At 50.2% G+C, this 17,102-nt stretch overlaps 2 protein-coding genes across 11 annotated transcripts in view; both read right to left on the reverse strand.

The window, feature by feature from the left end:
- Pnpla6 (patatin like domain 6, lysophospholipase) overlaps window positions 1–2,054 on the reverse strand; it is a 29,797-nt gene extending 27,743 nt beyond the window's left edge. For 2 of the 9 annotated variants that reach the window (XM_076923800.1, XM_076923804.1), the window contains exons 1-5: window positions 1,897–2,054; window positions 883–942; window positions 704–772; window positions 275–362; window positions 46–128 (exon numbers count right to left, since the gene is read on the reverse strand). In XM_076923800.1, the coding sequence (XP_076779915.1) occupies window positions 46–128; window positions 275–362; window positions 704–772; window positions 883–906 (264 nt within the window). In that variant the 5' untranslated portion in view covers window positions 907–942; window positions 1,897–2,054. Of the gene's footprint in view, window positions 1–45; window positions 129–274; window positions 581–703; window positions 773–882; window positions 946–1,896 lie in introns of those variants that run through there. The other 7 variants (XM_076923801.1, XM_076923799.1, XM_076923798.1 and 4 more) reach the window with 5 other exon arrangements.
- A 167-nt stretch (window positions 2,055–2,221) lies between these two features.
- On the reverse strand, window positions 2,222–16,216 carry Mcoln1 (mucolipin TRP cation channel 1). 2 transcript variants are annotated; one of them, XM_076923806.1, is made up of 15 exons: window positions 16,060–16,216; window positions 11,600–11,805; window positions 10,209–10,376; window positions 9,964–10,129; window positions 9,180–9,288; window positions 8,879–8,975; window positions 8,543–8,642; window positions 7,086–7,192; window positions 6,823–6,972; window positions 6,592–6,693; window positions 5,893–5,982; window positions 5,623–5,745; window positions 4,534–4,749; window positions 2,538–2,668; window positions 2,222–2,439 (listed from the first exon to the last, which is right to left on the reverse strand). In XM_076923806.1, exons 1-15 carry the CDS (start codon window positions 16,088–16,090, stop codon window positions 2,403–2,405), a joined length of 1,833 nt encoding a protein of 610 aa, XP_076779921.1. In that variant the 5' UTR covers window positions 16,091–16,216; the 3' UTR covers window positions 2,222–2,402. The 2 variants fall into 2 exon arrangements, with proteins under 2 accessions (XP_076779921.1, XP_076779922.1); XM_076923807.1 differs by lacking the exon at window positions 5,893–5,982.
- Window positions 16,217–17,102: the final 886 nt, after the last annotated feature.

A 17,102-nucleotide genomic window follows, 5' to 3' on the forward strand; every position in this document is an offset into this window, starting at 1 on the left:
GGGTTTCTGTGGTCAGCCAGGCCAGCAGTAGGTCTTGGAACTCACCTTCCGCATAATCTTCCGGCCATAGAAAAGCACTTTGTCCCGCTTCCGGAACCGATATCGGGGACCCTCCGGGGCTGGAGTTTCTGAGGATTGGGGGCGGGGGAAGACGGTGCTTGAGCTCCGCGCACGCTTCAACAAATCCCCACCCCAGCCGTTTGGTCTCTCCCGGTATTGCGGCTTCCCCTCCATCCCTATAGGATTCCCCCAGAGGGGCCCTCGGGATCCTCACTCTGCACCCGGAGCCTTCGCACCACCAAGAGGATGAGCACGGCGGTGACCAGCACCGCCACACCGGCCCCGATCATCACGCCCAGCACCTGGGGAACGAACGGCACAGGCTGGGCAACGCATATCCGTCTCCCCAAGCCCTCCTCCAGGGCCTTTCGAATCACCTCTGCCCCGGAGGAGGTCGTATTCAGCTCGTGACTCGGCGTCCCCATCCGCAGAATGGGTCAATGCAGGTTTCTTTCCCACCCCCTACGGGGGGAGCGACTAAGCCTTCCCTGAGACTAGGTCTCCCGCAATGCATGCTGGGAAACGTAGTTTCGCCTGCACATACATGGTTCTCGGAGAAAGAATCGCGAGGTGCACGGCAAGCCCGCCGGGAGTTGTAGTCCGGTGCAAAAAAAAAAAAAAAAAAAAAATCCCCAACCCTTACCATTCCAGTTTGCAGTGGGGCCTCCATTGATTGCTTCAGACTAGGTAGCAGGTCTGGTAGCCTGCAGTCCTGGAAATCGAGGAGCAGAAGGGACCAGTACAAGATGTCAATCAAGCCTACCCAGCCCTGACTACAGGCTCTTCCCCTATCTCATCTCACAAGCCACGCCCCCTAGATACCTTTGGCTGGAGTGACTCCTCCATTCGCCTGGGTTGGGGTGAGAGCGTCTAGAGCGGGAACTGCTAGACAGAAGGATGGGGGCAAATTGACCTCCCAGCCCAGATCAAGGGGTAAGACCAGCCCCCAGTTCTTTGACCTACTTCACTTATGCATAAGGCTAACCAGACTCCCCAACGAATTCATCTGCACCCAATGGCCAAAGGGTAGCGGTCCTGCCACCCACAGTTAGCAGCTCGCTGGCAGGTGCCCTTAAGCTATGATCTCTTCTGGCAGTGGCTCCTTTTAGCCTGGCCTTCCATAAGTCTGACTACTCTCGATTAACCAACCCTCACCTGAGACCCACTCCTACACCCGGTAAAAACGTAATGTCCCAGTCCGGGAGAAACCAGGACCTGTAAGCCAGGAGGCTGAGGCGACAATTGGACTTTGGGCTCCTGACCCAAGCCTGCCCCATCAAGGAAGCTGGGAGCTGGGGCGTAGAGGAACACTGCTGTGGAATCTACTGGAAAGGGGGCTCTAGGGCCATTGGAGTAAGAGGAGCTCCCAAAGTGTTAGAGTCGTAAGCTTGGAGATTTAACTGTCACGTAAAAGGAAAGTTACCGGGTCTCGAGGTGCGGAGCATCCCCGGGATTAGTGGAATGATGCAGGAGGTGTATGTAACCAGGGACGCCGGAATTGGGGGAGGGTAGGAGGAACGATGCACTGGAAAGTTACTGAGATCCGGAATACACATAACTACTAAGGAGTCTAGGAACTTCCAGGAAGATACCGAGGGAGGTAGGAATGTTGCCGGTACTCTTCTGTGACGCTGAAGATCTTTTTGATACCCTTAGACTATTCATGGAAATTTAGAGGGATCGCAGGGCCCTGAGATGTTACCTGGAAAATTGTTAGATTGACTACTTCCTTTCCGTACTCCAGGTCGCATCTGGCTACTGATGCGGGAACACCGGGACAAGGAACTTAGGTATGGGGGTGGGGTGGTATTGGAGCATCAAAAAGTCGGGACCTACCCGGAATCAGGACAAATCGATCCGGGGCAAAGCTGAAGCTCGCTAACGGTCCTCGAAGGGACACCTTTGCTCAGTCGATGGAAACTCGGACCACTCAGGAGCTGCAACCAGGTCCACCCAGCGCCGGCCAACACCCATAGTTTTCTGTCCACTGCCTCAGACTCGGCACCTTTAAATTATTCCGCTGCAGGGCACGCCCCGTCCCCGCCTCCCGCCATGCTTGGAAGGTCGCACTGCGCCAGCCATGCCTAGTGTGGCGGCCTCTTAAAGGAGCTGACAATTTATGAGAGGGTTGCTTCACCTGTTACAAATTAAGACCACCACATTTATGTTCCCTTTTATTTAACAGCCGCCCTGCATGCCCTCCCTTCCCCAGTGTCCGGTTCGATCAGCCCAAGCCCTCACAAGGCCTGTCAGAAGCAGATCTTTTAAAGTAAATTCTAAAAATAAATAAGCTGGGGTCCAGCAGTCCATGGGGATACAGTCTAGTGGCAATCACGTTGGAATCAGTTCACCAGCAGCGAACGGTCCTCCGGGGAGTCCCTGCAAGAGAGAAATGGAGAGGAGAGGCATCAGATCTCTCTGGTACACACTTCTACCCCAGCCTCTACCAATCCACAACTCAGACCCGGGGCTCCAACCTTCCACAGCAGCAGAGAAGGCTACAAGCTGAGCCACTTCCACGACGGAACTTGCCAGATGTGGGACTATCCTGGCACTGCTCGATGTAGGCCTGGAGCTCACTCTTCTCTGTGCCAGTACCTCCTGGGTGCTGGAAAGAGATGATTCCGGGAACTCCGCATGAAAGTTGGACCTCTAAAGCTCTTTAGGTCCTGTCAACTGGGTGTCCTGCTGTTTCTCTGATGTGACCACTCTGGGTCTCACTTCTGGACCTTTGCTTTGTGGCTTGCTTCACTGTAGACATCTTCCCGATCCCTGGATGTGGCACAGGTCTCAGGCTTATGGGTTTAGTGCCCTCTGCTGTGGGCTAGAAGCCTAGACTAGTATTTAGCAACCTAGCTTCTCAGCTGGAACAGTGTAACACACAGTTAATGGGCATAAGGCCTGAACTCCTACATCCAAGGCTCCTGCATGTATGTGGTACCTGAGTGTCCCAGCAAGACTCAATGTGGCTGCTTTGGTCCTGGGTGACAGTAACGTACCTGTGGTATAGATACATCCATGTGGGGAAAGGTGCACACATCCACTGCCAGTGACTTAGAATGAGGCAGAGTCCCAGTAAAATCTCCCGTAACCTCCTGGCATCACTGCTATTTCTCCAAGTCCTTTCTGTCTACCAGTCTTCGGATGTTCCTTTCTACCAGTGTGCTCTTCCTTGGGCTCCCATCTCCCCAATCTAGAATTCCCAAGCGATGAACGGAATGTTCTAAGCAGCCACCTAGCTGCACTGATTTTTGGATAGTTATGTATATTTGCCTTGTGTGCGTAGCATGTGCACATGTGTGTGTGTGTGTGTGTGTGTGTGTGTGTGTGGTATAAAACTCCTGTGTCTCATAGAGTGCTAAGAAAAAGTAGCATTCCTGCAGGCTGTGGTGGCTTAGACGAGAGGCAAGAACACTGTGGGTGGCGGGGAGGCTGAATTAATCCAGCAAGCATGTTCTAAGGAGTGTGTCGAGCACTGGACATCAAGGAGAATCAACAGTCGCCATCCATCTAGTGCTAGTGAGGAATACGAATGATCCATGGATGGACAGGCACTAGCAACAGGTATAAAGGAAACATGGACGACTGTACAGGGGGACCCTGTTGTAGTTGGTATCAGGGTGGATATGTGGCTCAGCTGGTAGAGTGATCACACAGCATGCAGGAGGACCTGAGTGCCATGCCCACCCCACACACACACGGGGGGTGAGAGGATGCATCTATCTATAAGCCCAGCTCTCAGGTGGTGGACCCACGACAGTCGTTCAAGGTCACCCTCAAAGGAAAGATCTTAACAGACCTGTAAGACGGTTCAGAAGCGAAATAAAGTTTTTGCCATCAAACCTGATGATTCCACATGGTGGACGGAGAGAATTGACTTCCACAAGTTGTCTCTAATCTCCAAACACACTGTGCTGTGCACAACCTCCTCCCACCCCCAAATAAGTATAGTTTTTTTTGTGTTTGTTTGTTTGTTTGTTTGTTTTTAAAGAGACGATGTGAGAGAGGGAGGAGGCCAGTGAGATGGCTTGGCGGGTAAAGGCACTTGCTGCAAAACTGATAACTTGTGTTCAGGTGTATGATTCCAACAGTGAAGGGAAAGAACCAACCCCCACGGTTTGTCCTCTGATACATGTAACAAGATGCACGCACGCACGCACACGCGCGCACACACGCACGAGCGCACATGCACACATAGAAAGAGAGAGAGAGAATACCATCCAACTGAATCTAGCTGTGGTACCTCTTAGGCTACTCTTCCAGGATGACTCAAACAACCTCAACTACCCCAAACCCAGCTCCTGGACACTCTCTTTGGACTTGATAGAGCTTCTGGGTCTTACCTGCTCCACCTATTGTGAAGCCAGAACAACTCTGTGAAGCCAATCAGCTCTTGGAAGTCAGGGATGAACATGCTCAGGGGAGGGAAGGGGAAACAGGACTCCCAGGAGGAGATGGTAAAAGACGGCTGACCTTGATGGTGTCGTAGGCGCCGGTGATGAGTGCAATGAAGAGACTCAGCACCATGTAGATGAAGAGGCTGATGAAGGAGTAGAGGTAGAGCTGGGAGAAGAGCCACACCAGGCTGCTGTGACCCTGCTGGGCCTGCATGGCTGCGAATGTCACAAACATGTCGTCTCCATTGATGAGTGAGAAGAGACACTCGGACACCATGGACAGCGAGCGGAACTGTAGGCAGTGAAGTTGGATAAGAAGATACATGAGTGGGGGGTTGTTGGGCTCACTAGGGGTCCGTGGGCAGGAAGATTGGCAACTGGGGTCATCTGAGGGTCATCATATCAAAGGCAAGGTCATGGAGTTAACAGAAAGGTCATAGGGTCAAGGACTAATTCCTTAAGAGTCAGAGGGGCTGATAGGTGGAGAAACACAACACAAGATAGTCATCACAAGAATGACCAAGTCACAGGGTCAATGTCAGAAGCATGGAGGGTCAGAGGGGACAGAACACAGAACTGCTCCAAGGTGCATAAGAGGTGGTCAGCTGGTAAAGCTCTTGACTAGAAAGCATGAGGTTCCAAGTTTGATCTCCAGCAGCTACATACAGAACTGGGTGTGAAAGTGTGCTTGTAATCCCAGCACTGGGGAGGTGGAGACGGGAGGAGCCCTTGGGGCTCAGATGCCAGCTAATTTATCCGAATCATGAGCTACAGGCCAACTGGACCCTGTCTCAAAATAAAAACCAAGGTGGAGATGGACATTATGCCACCTGCCTTTAATCCCAGCATTCTGAAGGCAGACACATGCATGTCTGTGGATTTGGGGCTAGCCTGACTTATACAGTGAGTTCCAAGATAGTCAGGGCTACACTGTGTTTGTGTGGTCTACAAATAAAACAAACCTATTAGGGGAATGAATTTTTAGAATGATAGTAAAGGCTGACCTCTGGCTTCCACATACAAGTATATACCGAGTACATACATGTACACACACACATGAGTACATACATGTACACACACACATGAACACATCTACTTAATCAAATAAAAAACAAAGCCCCTTGATGGTTGTTCACAAACGCCCGCAGGCCCCAGTAGTCTGTACCTTCACGTGGTAGGGCCCTAAGACGATCCAGCCACAGAAGCAATAGCCCAGGTAGATGACAGCCACACAGCAGCAAAAACGCATGACACTGGGCAGGGCCACACGCAATGTGGCAATCAAGATCTGCAGAAGGGAAAGGGGACCACAATGAAAGCAATGGCCACAACCCAACTAGCTCTCAGATGGCAGGAAAGGCCTCACTATGTGGTCAGAGGGGCTGCTGATTGTTTAGACAGGGCAGGACCCACCTGGGAGGAGCCTAGAACATACCACAGCTGGACTCAGCTGGATTGGCAGGTAGGGACAGGCTCCCGTGGTCCTGCCCAGGTTCAAAGACTCGTGTGTCTGTGGTAGGTGGGTCTAAGGAAGAGATTTGTGGTTTGGTAATATAGATCAATTATAGAGTGCCTAGTATGCACAGAAACTTGAGTTCAATCCCTGGCACTGCATAAAGCTAAGCTTAGTGACACACAGGTGTCATTCCAGCACTTGAGAGGTGAAAGACAGAAAGATCTGGAGTTCAAGGTCATCCTTAACTAGATAGGAAGGCCAACCTGGGCTACAAAAAATTTTGTCTTTAAAAAAAAAAAAAAAAAGCCAGATGTATGCCTTTCTTGTCAGCACTTGAGAGACAGAGGCAGGCAGATCTTTGAATTTGAGATCAACCTGGTTTATAGAGTGAGGGCTATACAGAGAAACCCTGTCTCAAAAATATTTTTAAATAATAATTTTTAAATAATAATAATAAAGAAATGAAAAAAGAAAGGAAGGAAGGAAGAAAAAAGAAAGAAAGAAAGAAAGAAAGAAAGAAAGAAAAAAGGAAAGAAAGAAAGAAGGAAAGCAAAGCAAAGCAGAGAAAGTCTTGTGATGAGTCACTGATGGCAGGAACTAGTGACTGCTTTGTGTATTTGGGTTTGAAAGGCATGGGGCAGATACTGCCCAGGTGGGGCTCAGGCACAGGACACTCACGTTGTACTTGTGGAAAAATGTCAGGTAGCGAATGACACCAACCCAGACGAGCAGAGTGGAGGTGCCCAAGAGGATGCTGCAGACGTCATAGCTGGCTAGGTTCTGTGGGCAGAAGCAAGGAGTCAACCCACGGGCTGAACTCTACCTGGAGGGAAGGTGGTCCCCAAGCAGGCAAAGACCTGGAGACCGAGACACTGGGTCCTGAAAACAGGGCATTGATAGGACTCATACCTTTGCCTCAATGCCAATCTTCATGACAGTCCCTGAGATGGTAAGCACATCACTGGTGACCAACAGGATATACCAGCCATTGACAAACTCCAGCCGTTCCCAGAGGCTGATTTCCCGGCCCCGCCGCCGCCACATGAATACAACAAACTCCTATGGGAGGAGCCCAGGTGAGGGTCTGTCTAGAAACCCCTAGGCCATCACCCCCACCATGGCCCCAGGGCTGGGCAAGGTGGGCACCAGCGCTTGTGACACCAGGGCCTCACGTTCTGCAGCAGGAAGCCACGGAGCAGTGAGCGGGCACACAGCAGGAAGGACAGGGAGCAGGTGAGGATGACCACCACATCAAATAGAAGCCGGAAGCTGTTGTCTCCTACAGGAAAGGGGTGATTGAGATCAAAACTCATGAAGGGCCAGGGCCGTAAGAGGTTGGGGCTGGGGTTGGGCCAGGGAAGAAGCCCTGGAAGAGAGGAACATACTTGTGTGTGTGTGTGTGTGTGTAGCTGGTTTGGGACTATGAGGAGACTTAGGGCTTCCCTGGCATGGAACCCTGGTATAGAACAATGTGGTGTTAGGCCAAGTGCTGTACCACTAAAATACAACTCCAACTTGTTTTGTTGTTTGTCTCAAAGACAGGATCTCATGTATCCTAGGCTGACCTCAAACTTACTATGTAGCCAAGGCTGGTCTTGAATTCATACTGGGATTACAGGAAAACTAATTTTTAAAAATGTTTTCAAAGCAGCGAGAATTGGGCCTCATATCTGCTAGAATTACTCTCCAGCCCGTTTTGCTTTGTTTTGTGACAAGGTCTCACATAACCTGAGGTAATCTGGGACACATTGCATGTAGACAAGGATGATGTCGAACGCCTTGTGCTGTGATTAAACGAAAATGTTTGTTTACTTATATATTTATGTACAGTACCGGTGATTAAACCTAAGGCCTAGAGCATGGCAGGAAACCACTGTACCACTGGGCTATATCCCCAGCCATCTTTTTACATTGTTTTGAGACAAAATCTCTCGAAATTTCTCAGGCAGATTTTGAATGTGTGAGTATCCTAATCAACTGCCTAATAGTTAGGACTACAGGCCTGGTTCCTTGTGATGAAGTTGACCAGGCCCACTGTGGTGATTTGAATATGCTTGGCCCACGGGAAATGGCATTATTGGGGTGTGTGGCTTTGTTAGAGGAAGTGTGTCACTGTGTAAGTGGGCTTTGAGGACTCCTACTGCTTAAACTCTACTCAGTGCAGAAGGGACCCTCCTCCTGGCTGCCCGCAGAACAGTCTCCTCCTGGCTGCCCGCAGAACAGTCTCCTCCTGGCTGCCCGCAGAACAGTCTCCTCCTGGCTGCCTGCAGAACAGTCTCCTCCTGGCTGCCTTTGGATCAAGGTATAGAACTCTCCTTCCAGAACCATGTCTACATGCTTGCTGCCATGATGATAATGGACTAAACCTCTGAAACCCTAAACCAGCCCCAATTAAGTGTTTTCTTTGATAAGAGTTACCTTAGTCATGGTGTCTCTTCACAGCAATGAAACCCTAAGATACCCAGGATATTCCTATACAGGATGCCTGATCAACACTGGCCTGGGGTCATACACAAGTCATGAATAGTAAGGGCCCCTGGACAGTACATTTTGAGGCCCAAGAAATGTCTGGGAGAGTCAGCACTAATCTTAGGGTAATAATTGGGGGTCTGAGGATGGGAGGGTTTACCATGACTGGAGACACTGGGGTGTTTACACTCCTGGATGTGGGTCTGGGTCTCCAGGCGGATGGGGATTCGCCCACTGTGCGCTTTATTGTCAAATGTGATCTGAAGAGGTGAGGGCAAAGTAAGCTGGAGCAGCTCCAAACAACAACCCCGGCTGCCATGACAGCCAATCTGTCCTAGCCTCTACCCCATCACTCCCATACCAAAACCAGCCCCAGGACAGCTGGTCCATCTTAGCCTCTACCCATCACTCTCATAACTTCTTGAGTGAATATTCCTCTGAAGTCCCTCAACCATGCAGGGGAGCTTGGAGGTCCAGAGCGTCACCAGTTGCTCACCAGGATACTGAAGGTGTAACAGTCGGGAATCTCGTTGTTAATGAGGCTCTGCAGGTTAATTGTCTTCAGCTGGAAGTGGATGGTGACGTTGATCAGCCTATTGGGGGAGGCTTCGGGTGAGGGGCAGGGGCCCATGTCAGTCACTCCTATCCCATGCTGACTCTGCAGGGTGAGGGCCCTGCCCCCTATTAAAGCGGCCTCAGCTCCAATGTTTGGACTCAGGCCACTCCACTCACCCCATCCTCAGTTGGACCCTTGAGCCCCTCAAAGAATCAGCCCCCTCAAGAGAAAAGGGCAGTACTTGTGGAATTTCAATGTGAGGTTCTTGTAACTGGTGCTGCCATCCAAGAAATCCAAGTCCTCACTGGGGATGTCAGGGGGTCTGTCAGGAGGATCCACCTGGATACAGTCTGAGGACAGCAGTCACACAAAAGGACTTAGGGAACAGGGAGGCCCGGCTGGGCTCCTACAGTCCTGTTGGGCTGTCCTTACTGCTTTATGCTTTATTGCTTCTTTCTAACACTAGGGATCAAGCCTAGAATCTGTGTGCTAGGCCAGAGTCCACTAGAGCTACACCTTCAGCCTGCTCCTTCACATTTATGCTTTCGCTGCCACTGCCCAAGGGAGGGCACGATCTGCCTAACGTTCTATAAAGACCACAGCGCTCCACAGGTCCTCCAGATGCTCAGTGAGTATGTTCATGCCTGCCTCCTCCTGTGTCATACATTCCACTAAGCACACTGTACGTGCCAAATTATTCTTGATTATACAATCTGATCACACAGATGTATAAGTGACAAGGTCAAGATTTTAGATCTTTTTTTCTTCTTCTCTACTTTTTTTCCTCACAGCCTCACCTTTAGCCCCTCACTGGGGGATTCTAGGCAAGACATCTGAGCCACACCCCAGGCCCTCACTGCGGGATTCTAGGCAAGACATCTACCGCTAACACATACCCCAGGTCATCACTGGGGGATTCTAGGTGGGCTCTCTACTGTTGAGACACATCTCTGAACCCTAGATGTCAGGATTCTAATCCCAGAAACCTACACACCCAACAGTTAGGCCCTGCCCTGGCTACTCACCAGTGACTACCCTTGGATCAATGTCAAAGGTATCATTGGCTGGATCCACATGGCCGCGGTGGTAGTACCGCTGGCAGAGAGCCAGAGCTGAGCCATTAGCCCAAGGCCCGCCCCCACCACGGACATAGGCATACCGGCCCAGGGATATCTCAGGTAGTATCAGGTACTGTGGGGAGAGAAGGGGAGGTTCTGTCAGCCTCACTTGTTCAGTACTCCCCAGCCCCTCCAACATCTGCTCACTATACCTGGTCCACAGCATAGAAGATGGCTTGGTAGAGCTGTTCCTGTGTGTAGGCTGCGAAGGTGTCGTCGGACCCATCAGAGTAACCCAGCAGGAAGAGGTGTCGGAAGGCAATGGTGTTCTCTTCCCGGAATGTCACCACCAGCTGGTTACTGAGCCCAAAGAGAATGAGCTGCCAAGAAGAAGTCAGAGGTTGGCCTTGATAGCACAACTCAGCAAGGCACAGGGAGAGGAAGAAGAAAAAGAGACTCCAAGAGATGCCCCCTGAGGTAAGACAAGGCCCTACTGGCACTGCATGGAATAGCCCGTAACTCACTATGGAGTCAAAGATGCCTTTGAACTCCTGATCTTCCTGCCTCCATCTCCCAAATGCTGGGATGACAGGTGTACACCACGAGTTTGTGCAATACTGGATATGGAACCCAGGGCTTCATGCACGCCAGGCAAGCACTCTACAAGCTGAACCATATCCCCAGCTGTCTTAGGGTTACTATTGTGATGGAACACCATGACCAAAGGCAGCTTGGGGAGGAAAGAGTTTATTTGTTTATGCTTTCACATCACAGTTCATCACTGAAGAAAGTCAGGACAAGAACTCACACAGGGCAGGAACCTGGAAGCAAGAGCTGCTGCAGAGGCCATGGAGGGGTGCTGCTCACTGGCTTGCTCGTTATGGCTTACACAGTCTGCTTTCTTATAGAATCCAGGACCACCACCCCAAGAATGGCTTCACTAACAAAGAGCTTGGCCCTCCCCAATCAACCACAAATTAACAAAATGCCCAACAGGCTTGCCTACAGCCAGCTCTTATGAAGGCATTTCTCACTTGAAGTTCCCTCTTGTTTTATGACTCTAGCTTGTATCAAGTTGCCGTAAAAACCAGCTGGCAAACCAGCCAGCCCCGTGTACTTTTTCTTTTTTGCCTCTTAAGTCCCATGCTACATTGATCAAAGCGTCCCCAGTGTACACAAGGTGGGTACTAGTATACCTCACAGCAGTGCTGAGCGAATGGTCAGTGTATGTATCCTGACTGACAGGATGTGTCCTAAACCCACACCTCCAGGATAGGTAACATTAGTGTCTACTTTTGCTGAGGGGAGATCAGAAAGGATAACATCAGGTTGACCAGATTCAAATCCCATCTACCCTGTGCTCAACCAATGGGTAACTTTACACAATAACTGTGTGAGCCTCAGGGGCATTTTTGGTATACTATGGAGGTGAGAGAGTGGCCAGTGCTTCTGGGAGCTAAAGAGTTATTGACCACAAATCTCAGACTCCTTCCTGACTGGTAATACCACTGTCATTATCATTATGTGGCAGCAAGGGGCCATTCTAAGATGAAAACAGTGACTATGGTGGCATTTGGCCAAGGTCCTGCCTGGCTGGTCTCACCTGCACAGTGACCACCAAGATCTTGACCACCTGTAGCATCAGCTTGCAGGGCTTTCGGCCTTTGGCCCGGAACTTGTCACATGGGCTCATAAAGAAGTACTTGAGGCGTCGGCGGAGGTCTTCCTCTTCTGGGGGGGTTGTTGGGGCTGGTGAGGTCCCCACCTGGGTCCCATACCCAGGATTGGGGGTCAGCAGCCGCTCAGTCTCTAAAAGAATGGGAAACGATAGTAGAAGATCAGGGATGGACAATGCCCTCTGCCGTCACCAGCAAGCCTCTACCAATTCCACAGGGACAAAAAGAGTGTATCAGAAAAATAAGAACGTAGAAGAAGACTGTAAGATGGCTCAGTAGGTAACGTGTTTGCCTCCAAGCCTGACAACCTGAGTCTGATCTTCTGAACCCGCAAGGTAGAAAGAGAGCACTCACAAGCTCGTGTGCACATAAATAAGAAAATGTAATAAAACGTATTTTAGAAAGAAGAAAAAAACCAGGGTTGGGATGCAGCTCAGTTGGTAGAGTGCCTGCCTAGAGTGTACAAAGTCCGGAGTCTCACCCCAGCTGTAATAAATTGAGCATGGTGGTGCACATATCTGAAACCCCAGCTCTTGGGAGCCAGAAGCAGGAGGGTCATGGAATCAAGTCCATCTTTTGCTACACAGCAAGTTTAAGGCCAGCTTGAGATACAGGCGACCTTGGCGAGACCAGGAGGACAGTGGGAAGGAGGTAGGTAGAACAGAAGAAGGCCTGAATTTGTAATCCCAACACTGGAAGTTTGAGGCAGGAGGATTACAAGTTCTAGGTTAGCATGGGCCATACACTTGAGAGAAAGAAGAAAAGAGCCTGGCATGACACATGCCTGTAATCCTAGCACTTGTGAGGCAGAGACAGGAGGATCAGAAGTTCAGGGTCATCCTCAGCTACATAAGTATCCTAGGCCAGTCTAGGATTCTGTCTTGAGGAGAAAGGAGGGGGTAAGTGTAGGTGAATGAAAAAAAAAAAAAAGAAGAAATAAATAAAAAGAAAAGAAACATGACTGTCCCTAGGGATGGTGGAAGAGAAAGTTTATTATAGACATGTGGGAGAACATAGCCAAAGGCAGGGACATCTGGGAGAGTCCAGAGTGGATAGGACCCTGAGCCATGTAAGGAGAGGTAGAGGGGGAGGGGAAAGGAGGAGGAAGAGAAAGGAACCAGGAACAGAAGCCAGAAGGCTTAAAACAAAGTAGATGAAGGGTCCAGATAACTAAAATGGTGAGATTATATAAGCAAGGGTAGCTGGGAGAAGGGCAGCCCAGTCCCTGGGCCAGAGAGTTAGAGGGCAGGGTTGGGTATGCCAGCCAGGAAGGTCCTGTAACAGGCAGGGACTGAGGGATGAACCTGGAGGCCAGTGTCTGCTTTGATATGTTAAATAGGCACCTCAACCATTTGTTGGCAGTAAGATGGCTCAGAGAGTAAAGGTGTTTGCTACCAAGCCTGACAACCTAAGTTTAGTGTCCTCGATGAGCCAAAGCACCCAGCATCCTCCATAAGCCAAGAACTCAATATTCAGAAGCCTTTATCACAGAGCCTGGATTGAGGCTAGCCAAAAAGAAAAACAAAAATCTACCAGTCTTCTTTGTGAGAGAAGGGCTGGCTTGGCAAAGGCCTCACACCCAAACTCCAGCCTACAGGTAATTAGCACAGAGCAGGGCCCAAATTCCAGTGTTCTCAGGACAAATCCCCCAAGAATAACCCTTGAACTCATTAGAAAACAGCCCATTCCAGGCCACAGGTCTGACATTAACAATAATGAAGGCTGACATGACTCATGTCTGTAAACCCGGCACTCAGAGGTAGAAGTTTAAGGCTCACCTGAATTACATAGCAAAACACAGGCCAGGTTGGGTTAGAGCCTGATCCAGATGAACCCCAAAACGGGCTGGCAAGGTGGATCAGTAGGTAAAGGTGCTTGTTGCCAAACCTAACACCCTGAGTTCAATCCCTGGGACCCACAAGGTAGAAAGAGAGGATGAATGCCTACAGGTTGTCCTCTGCAGTCAACTGACTTCATCACCCTTCAGGGAGTCAAGTTCTGGGAATCCCACAGACAAAAGCCAAATTCCAGACTCAGTCCACGTCCCTCAATCTGTCCAGAAAGTGGAAATTAAAACCGTCTATCCCTAAGGTTGAAATCCAGAGGCTACTTTGAGAATCCTGCCAGTCCACCTTCCTCAATCTGTCTAGAAAGTGGAAATTAAAACCATCTACCACTAAGGTAGAGATCCAGAAGCTACTTTAAGAATCCTGCCAGACCAACCAGAGAATAGCCCATGCTTCGGGGCATAGCTAGGTCTGAGGAGCAGACTATACAAGCATTCTATCTGGGAGCCATTCTTCCAGCCCCAAAGCTGCCAGGATTAGGCTGGGCCATGTAACTACATGTGGTTCCTACCTGACTCCTCCCTTTATAGTCTAGGTGAGCTTGTTTACAAGCTAGTAGGGAGGAAAGCCAAAAGGCAGGCTGTAACTCCCTTGCTAAGATCATAGCTTAACCCATCCCAGGTACTTCCAGCTAGGACTGCCACTGTCTGCAGACAGCACACAGTGGGGAACAACACCAAATGTCATCCCCAGATTTCTCAGTGACAAGCTTGGAAGCTGGGGGCACACAATCTCATTTTAAGAAAGCAAGACTGCATGAGTTTGGGGAACTGTAACTTAGTCCCCTAGTTCGTGGAGGTCATCCCTCTAGCTCTCTTCCTGCCTGTGTTTAGGGAGACTGAGCATCTGGGCGCTGGCTTCCAGAAGGGAAGCCTTGAGTCTCATGTGCAGGTTGCTGTCTGAGTTCCAGCAAACTGAGCAACTACAGCCTTGGCTATAGCTCAGAACATAGCTCACTGGTAGTGTGGTACATGGCCCTAGGTTCAATCCAGAAGGAGGAGGGAAGAGGAGGAGAAAGACTGGAGTAGGCCTGTAATCCCAGTACTCAGAGGCTGAGGAAGGAGTATCACAGGTTCAAAGCTGGCAGAAATATGAAGGCAAAGAAGGGCAGATCTCAGAATTCCAGAACTGCCAGAGCTACATAGAGACTCTGTCTCAAAACAGACAAAAACAAAAGTAAAAGAAGTTCAGGGTCTATAGAATAAGACCCTGGCCCAATTGAAACCAAAACTACCACCAGCAAAACCTTGGGCTTCAAATACTGTCCTAATGGAAGAAGCTGGCTGCCTGCCTGCTGCCTGTTTACAAACTAAGAAGAGACTAGGTTGGGAAACTCTTACAAGTCACAAACAACGCTGGAAAGAAATACTCGGTAATAACACTAATACAGCCATGCATGGTGACACATGCTTAGAATCCCAGCACAAGGGAGGTGGAGGTCTGGATTATCAGGAGTCCTGCCCTCTTAAATTGGAGAATCTTTTTTTTTGTTTTGTTTTGTTTTTCGAGACAGGGTTTCTCTGTGTAACCCGGGCTGTCCTGGAACTCACTCTGTAGACCAGGCTGGTCTCGAACTCAGAAATCCGCCTGCCTCTGCCTCCCAAGTGCTGGGATTAAAGGCGTGCACCACCACCGCCCAAATTGGAGAATCTTAAGCCCACGCACAGTCCAAGTTCTTTCTTTGGAATCTGTCTCTCTCTCATAAGGCAACTAAGTTTGTCTGGCCTTCCTGATCATCATCAACAACAATACGCTCTCTGTAGAGGTTTTAAAGGCTGGGGCCCACCCACTGCTTCTAGGAACCAACTGCACATCTTTCCTCCATAAGTCTCCACCACATTTTAAGGGGAAAAATGGAGAGCTTGGTGCAAGAGGCTGGGGAAGATGGTGTCCACCCATCGCTCAGTTCCAGGAACTGTAGACCCTCACTGCTTGAGGCCAAGAGATGCTGATACCCATTACTGGTATCATGATATATGATACCTGGGTTCTGGGTACTATGCAAGCTGTTCACCTGAGGTTAGAGATGTTGTCGGTACCCACTCACCACCCAGGTTCTAGAATGCAATTGTCTGTCTCTCTCCTACGGGGATTTAGGACAACTTGAGAACTATAATCCCAGGTTCTGGGAGCCATCTGCCCATCTCTCCCCTATGGAGCATCTGAGAAGTCCGAATTGGACTTGAGGAATGTGAAGTTGAGCGCTTGACGTCCAAGGTCGGGATGTCGAAGCGCACCCAACTGCTTAGGTTCTTGGAGGCGTCATCTGTCAATCTCCCATAGGAACGCTGAGAAGTCCGAACTGAACTTCAGAACCCTGGACATTCGCTGCCCAAGGTCAGATATGTCAATGCCCACCCGACGCCCAGATTCTAGGATCGGATCGGTAGAAGCCTGAGGTAGGAGATGCTGGTGCCCAACCGCCGCCCAGATTCCAAAAGCCGAATGCCCATCTCCCCGCATTGGACTGGAGTGAAAGGCTGAGCGCTCGTCACCCGAGGTCGCGGAGCCGGGCGCGCCCTCCCGCCGCCCGCGCTCACCTGAGCCGCGCCGGCCCGCCGCGGTGGCCATGGCCGCAGGGTGAGCGCGGGACGCGGGCGGGTCCGAGCGCGCGCCGCGGTCACTGCGGCCTCGCTCCCTCCCGGCGCCGCTTCAAACCCTCCCGCATCAGCTGACCTGCGTCGCGGTCACGTGAGCGGGACGCCTGCGCTGAACACGTGACGAGCTCGACTCTGTCTAAGGGGGCAGGACAGAACCTCCCAGCAGTGCGCATGCGCCTTCAGCTGGCCTCTGGTGGCCTGCAAACAGTCGCGCAGTCGCGCGGTCCTAGTGCCGCAGGCGACTCTAACAAAAAGCCCTGCTGGCTTCTAGGTGTGGCGGGGATTGGATCCGATCTGGTTCGGCGTCAGCCTTGAAATTTCTGCGTCCAGAGCTTGGCCCGTTACCCTCAATAGTATCCGGTGATGACGCGACGTCCTAAGCCGAAAATATTCTCCCCTCTACTCCCAGAAACCTTTTCTGTCTCCTATCTGAGCTATACAAGCAAACTGTATTTCCTAAACCAAATAGAGCCATTTTTTTTTTTTTTTTTTAAAAAAAACAGTCCAAAGACATTGGCCTTCCTGCACTACTGCAACAGCCTCAGTCTTATCTTTTACTGCTAGTCTCCTCCTACGGAGAATCCAGAAAAACCTCCAAAGAATGTTTACCTTCTAGAACCTCCTAGTGGCTTCCCATGGCTTTGCAACGACGAGAAAACTTTCCACCTAAACTGACCACTGGTCTAGTTTCCGTCTTCTGCCATTCACCTATTTATGGCAGTCTTGCTTGGAACTTGAGAGTTAAAACCACGGGCTCTGCAAGGAAGGCAATTCGAGTTTGAATCTCACCATCACTTCAAACCTTTCCGCAGTGCCTCAAACTGTGTGCTCTATTTCCTTTTATTATTAATAGCAATCAATTAAAATTTTCTTGTCCTTTGCAAAACGGGGATCACCCAGAGTTGCCTGCATCCCAGAGCTGCACAAAAGTTTAAATAAAATAATTCAAGACCATTTTATAGTGCTGGGGATGTAGTGCAGTT

This window comes from Arvicanthis niloticus, chromosome 24, assembly GCF_011762505.2.
Source record: "Arvicanthis niloticus isolate mArvNil1 chromosome 24, mArvNil1.pat.X, whole genome shotgun sequence".
NCBI lineage: Eukaryota > Metazoa > Chordata > Mammalia > Rodentia > Muridae > Arvicanthis > Arvicanthis niloticus.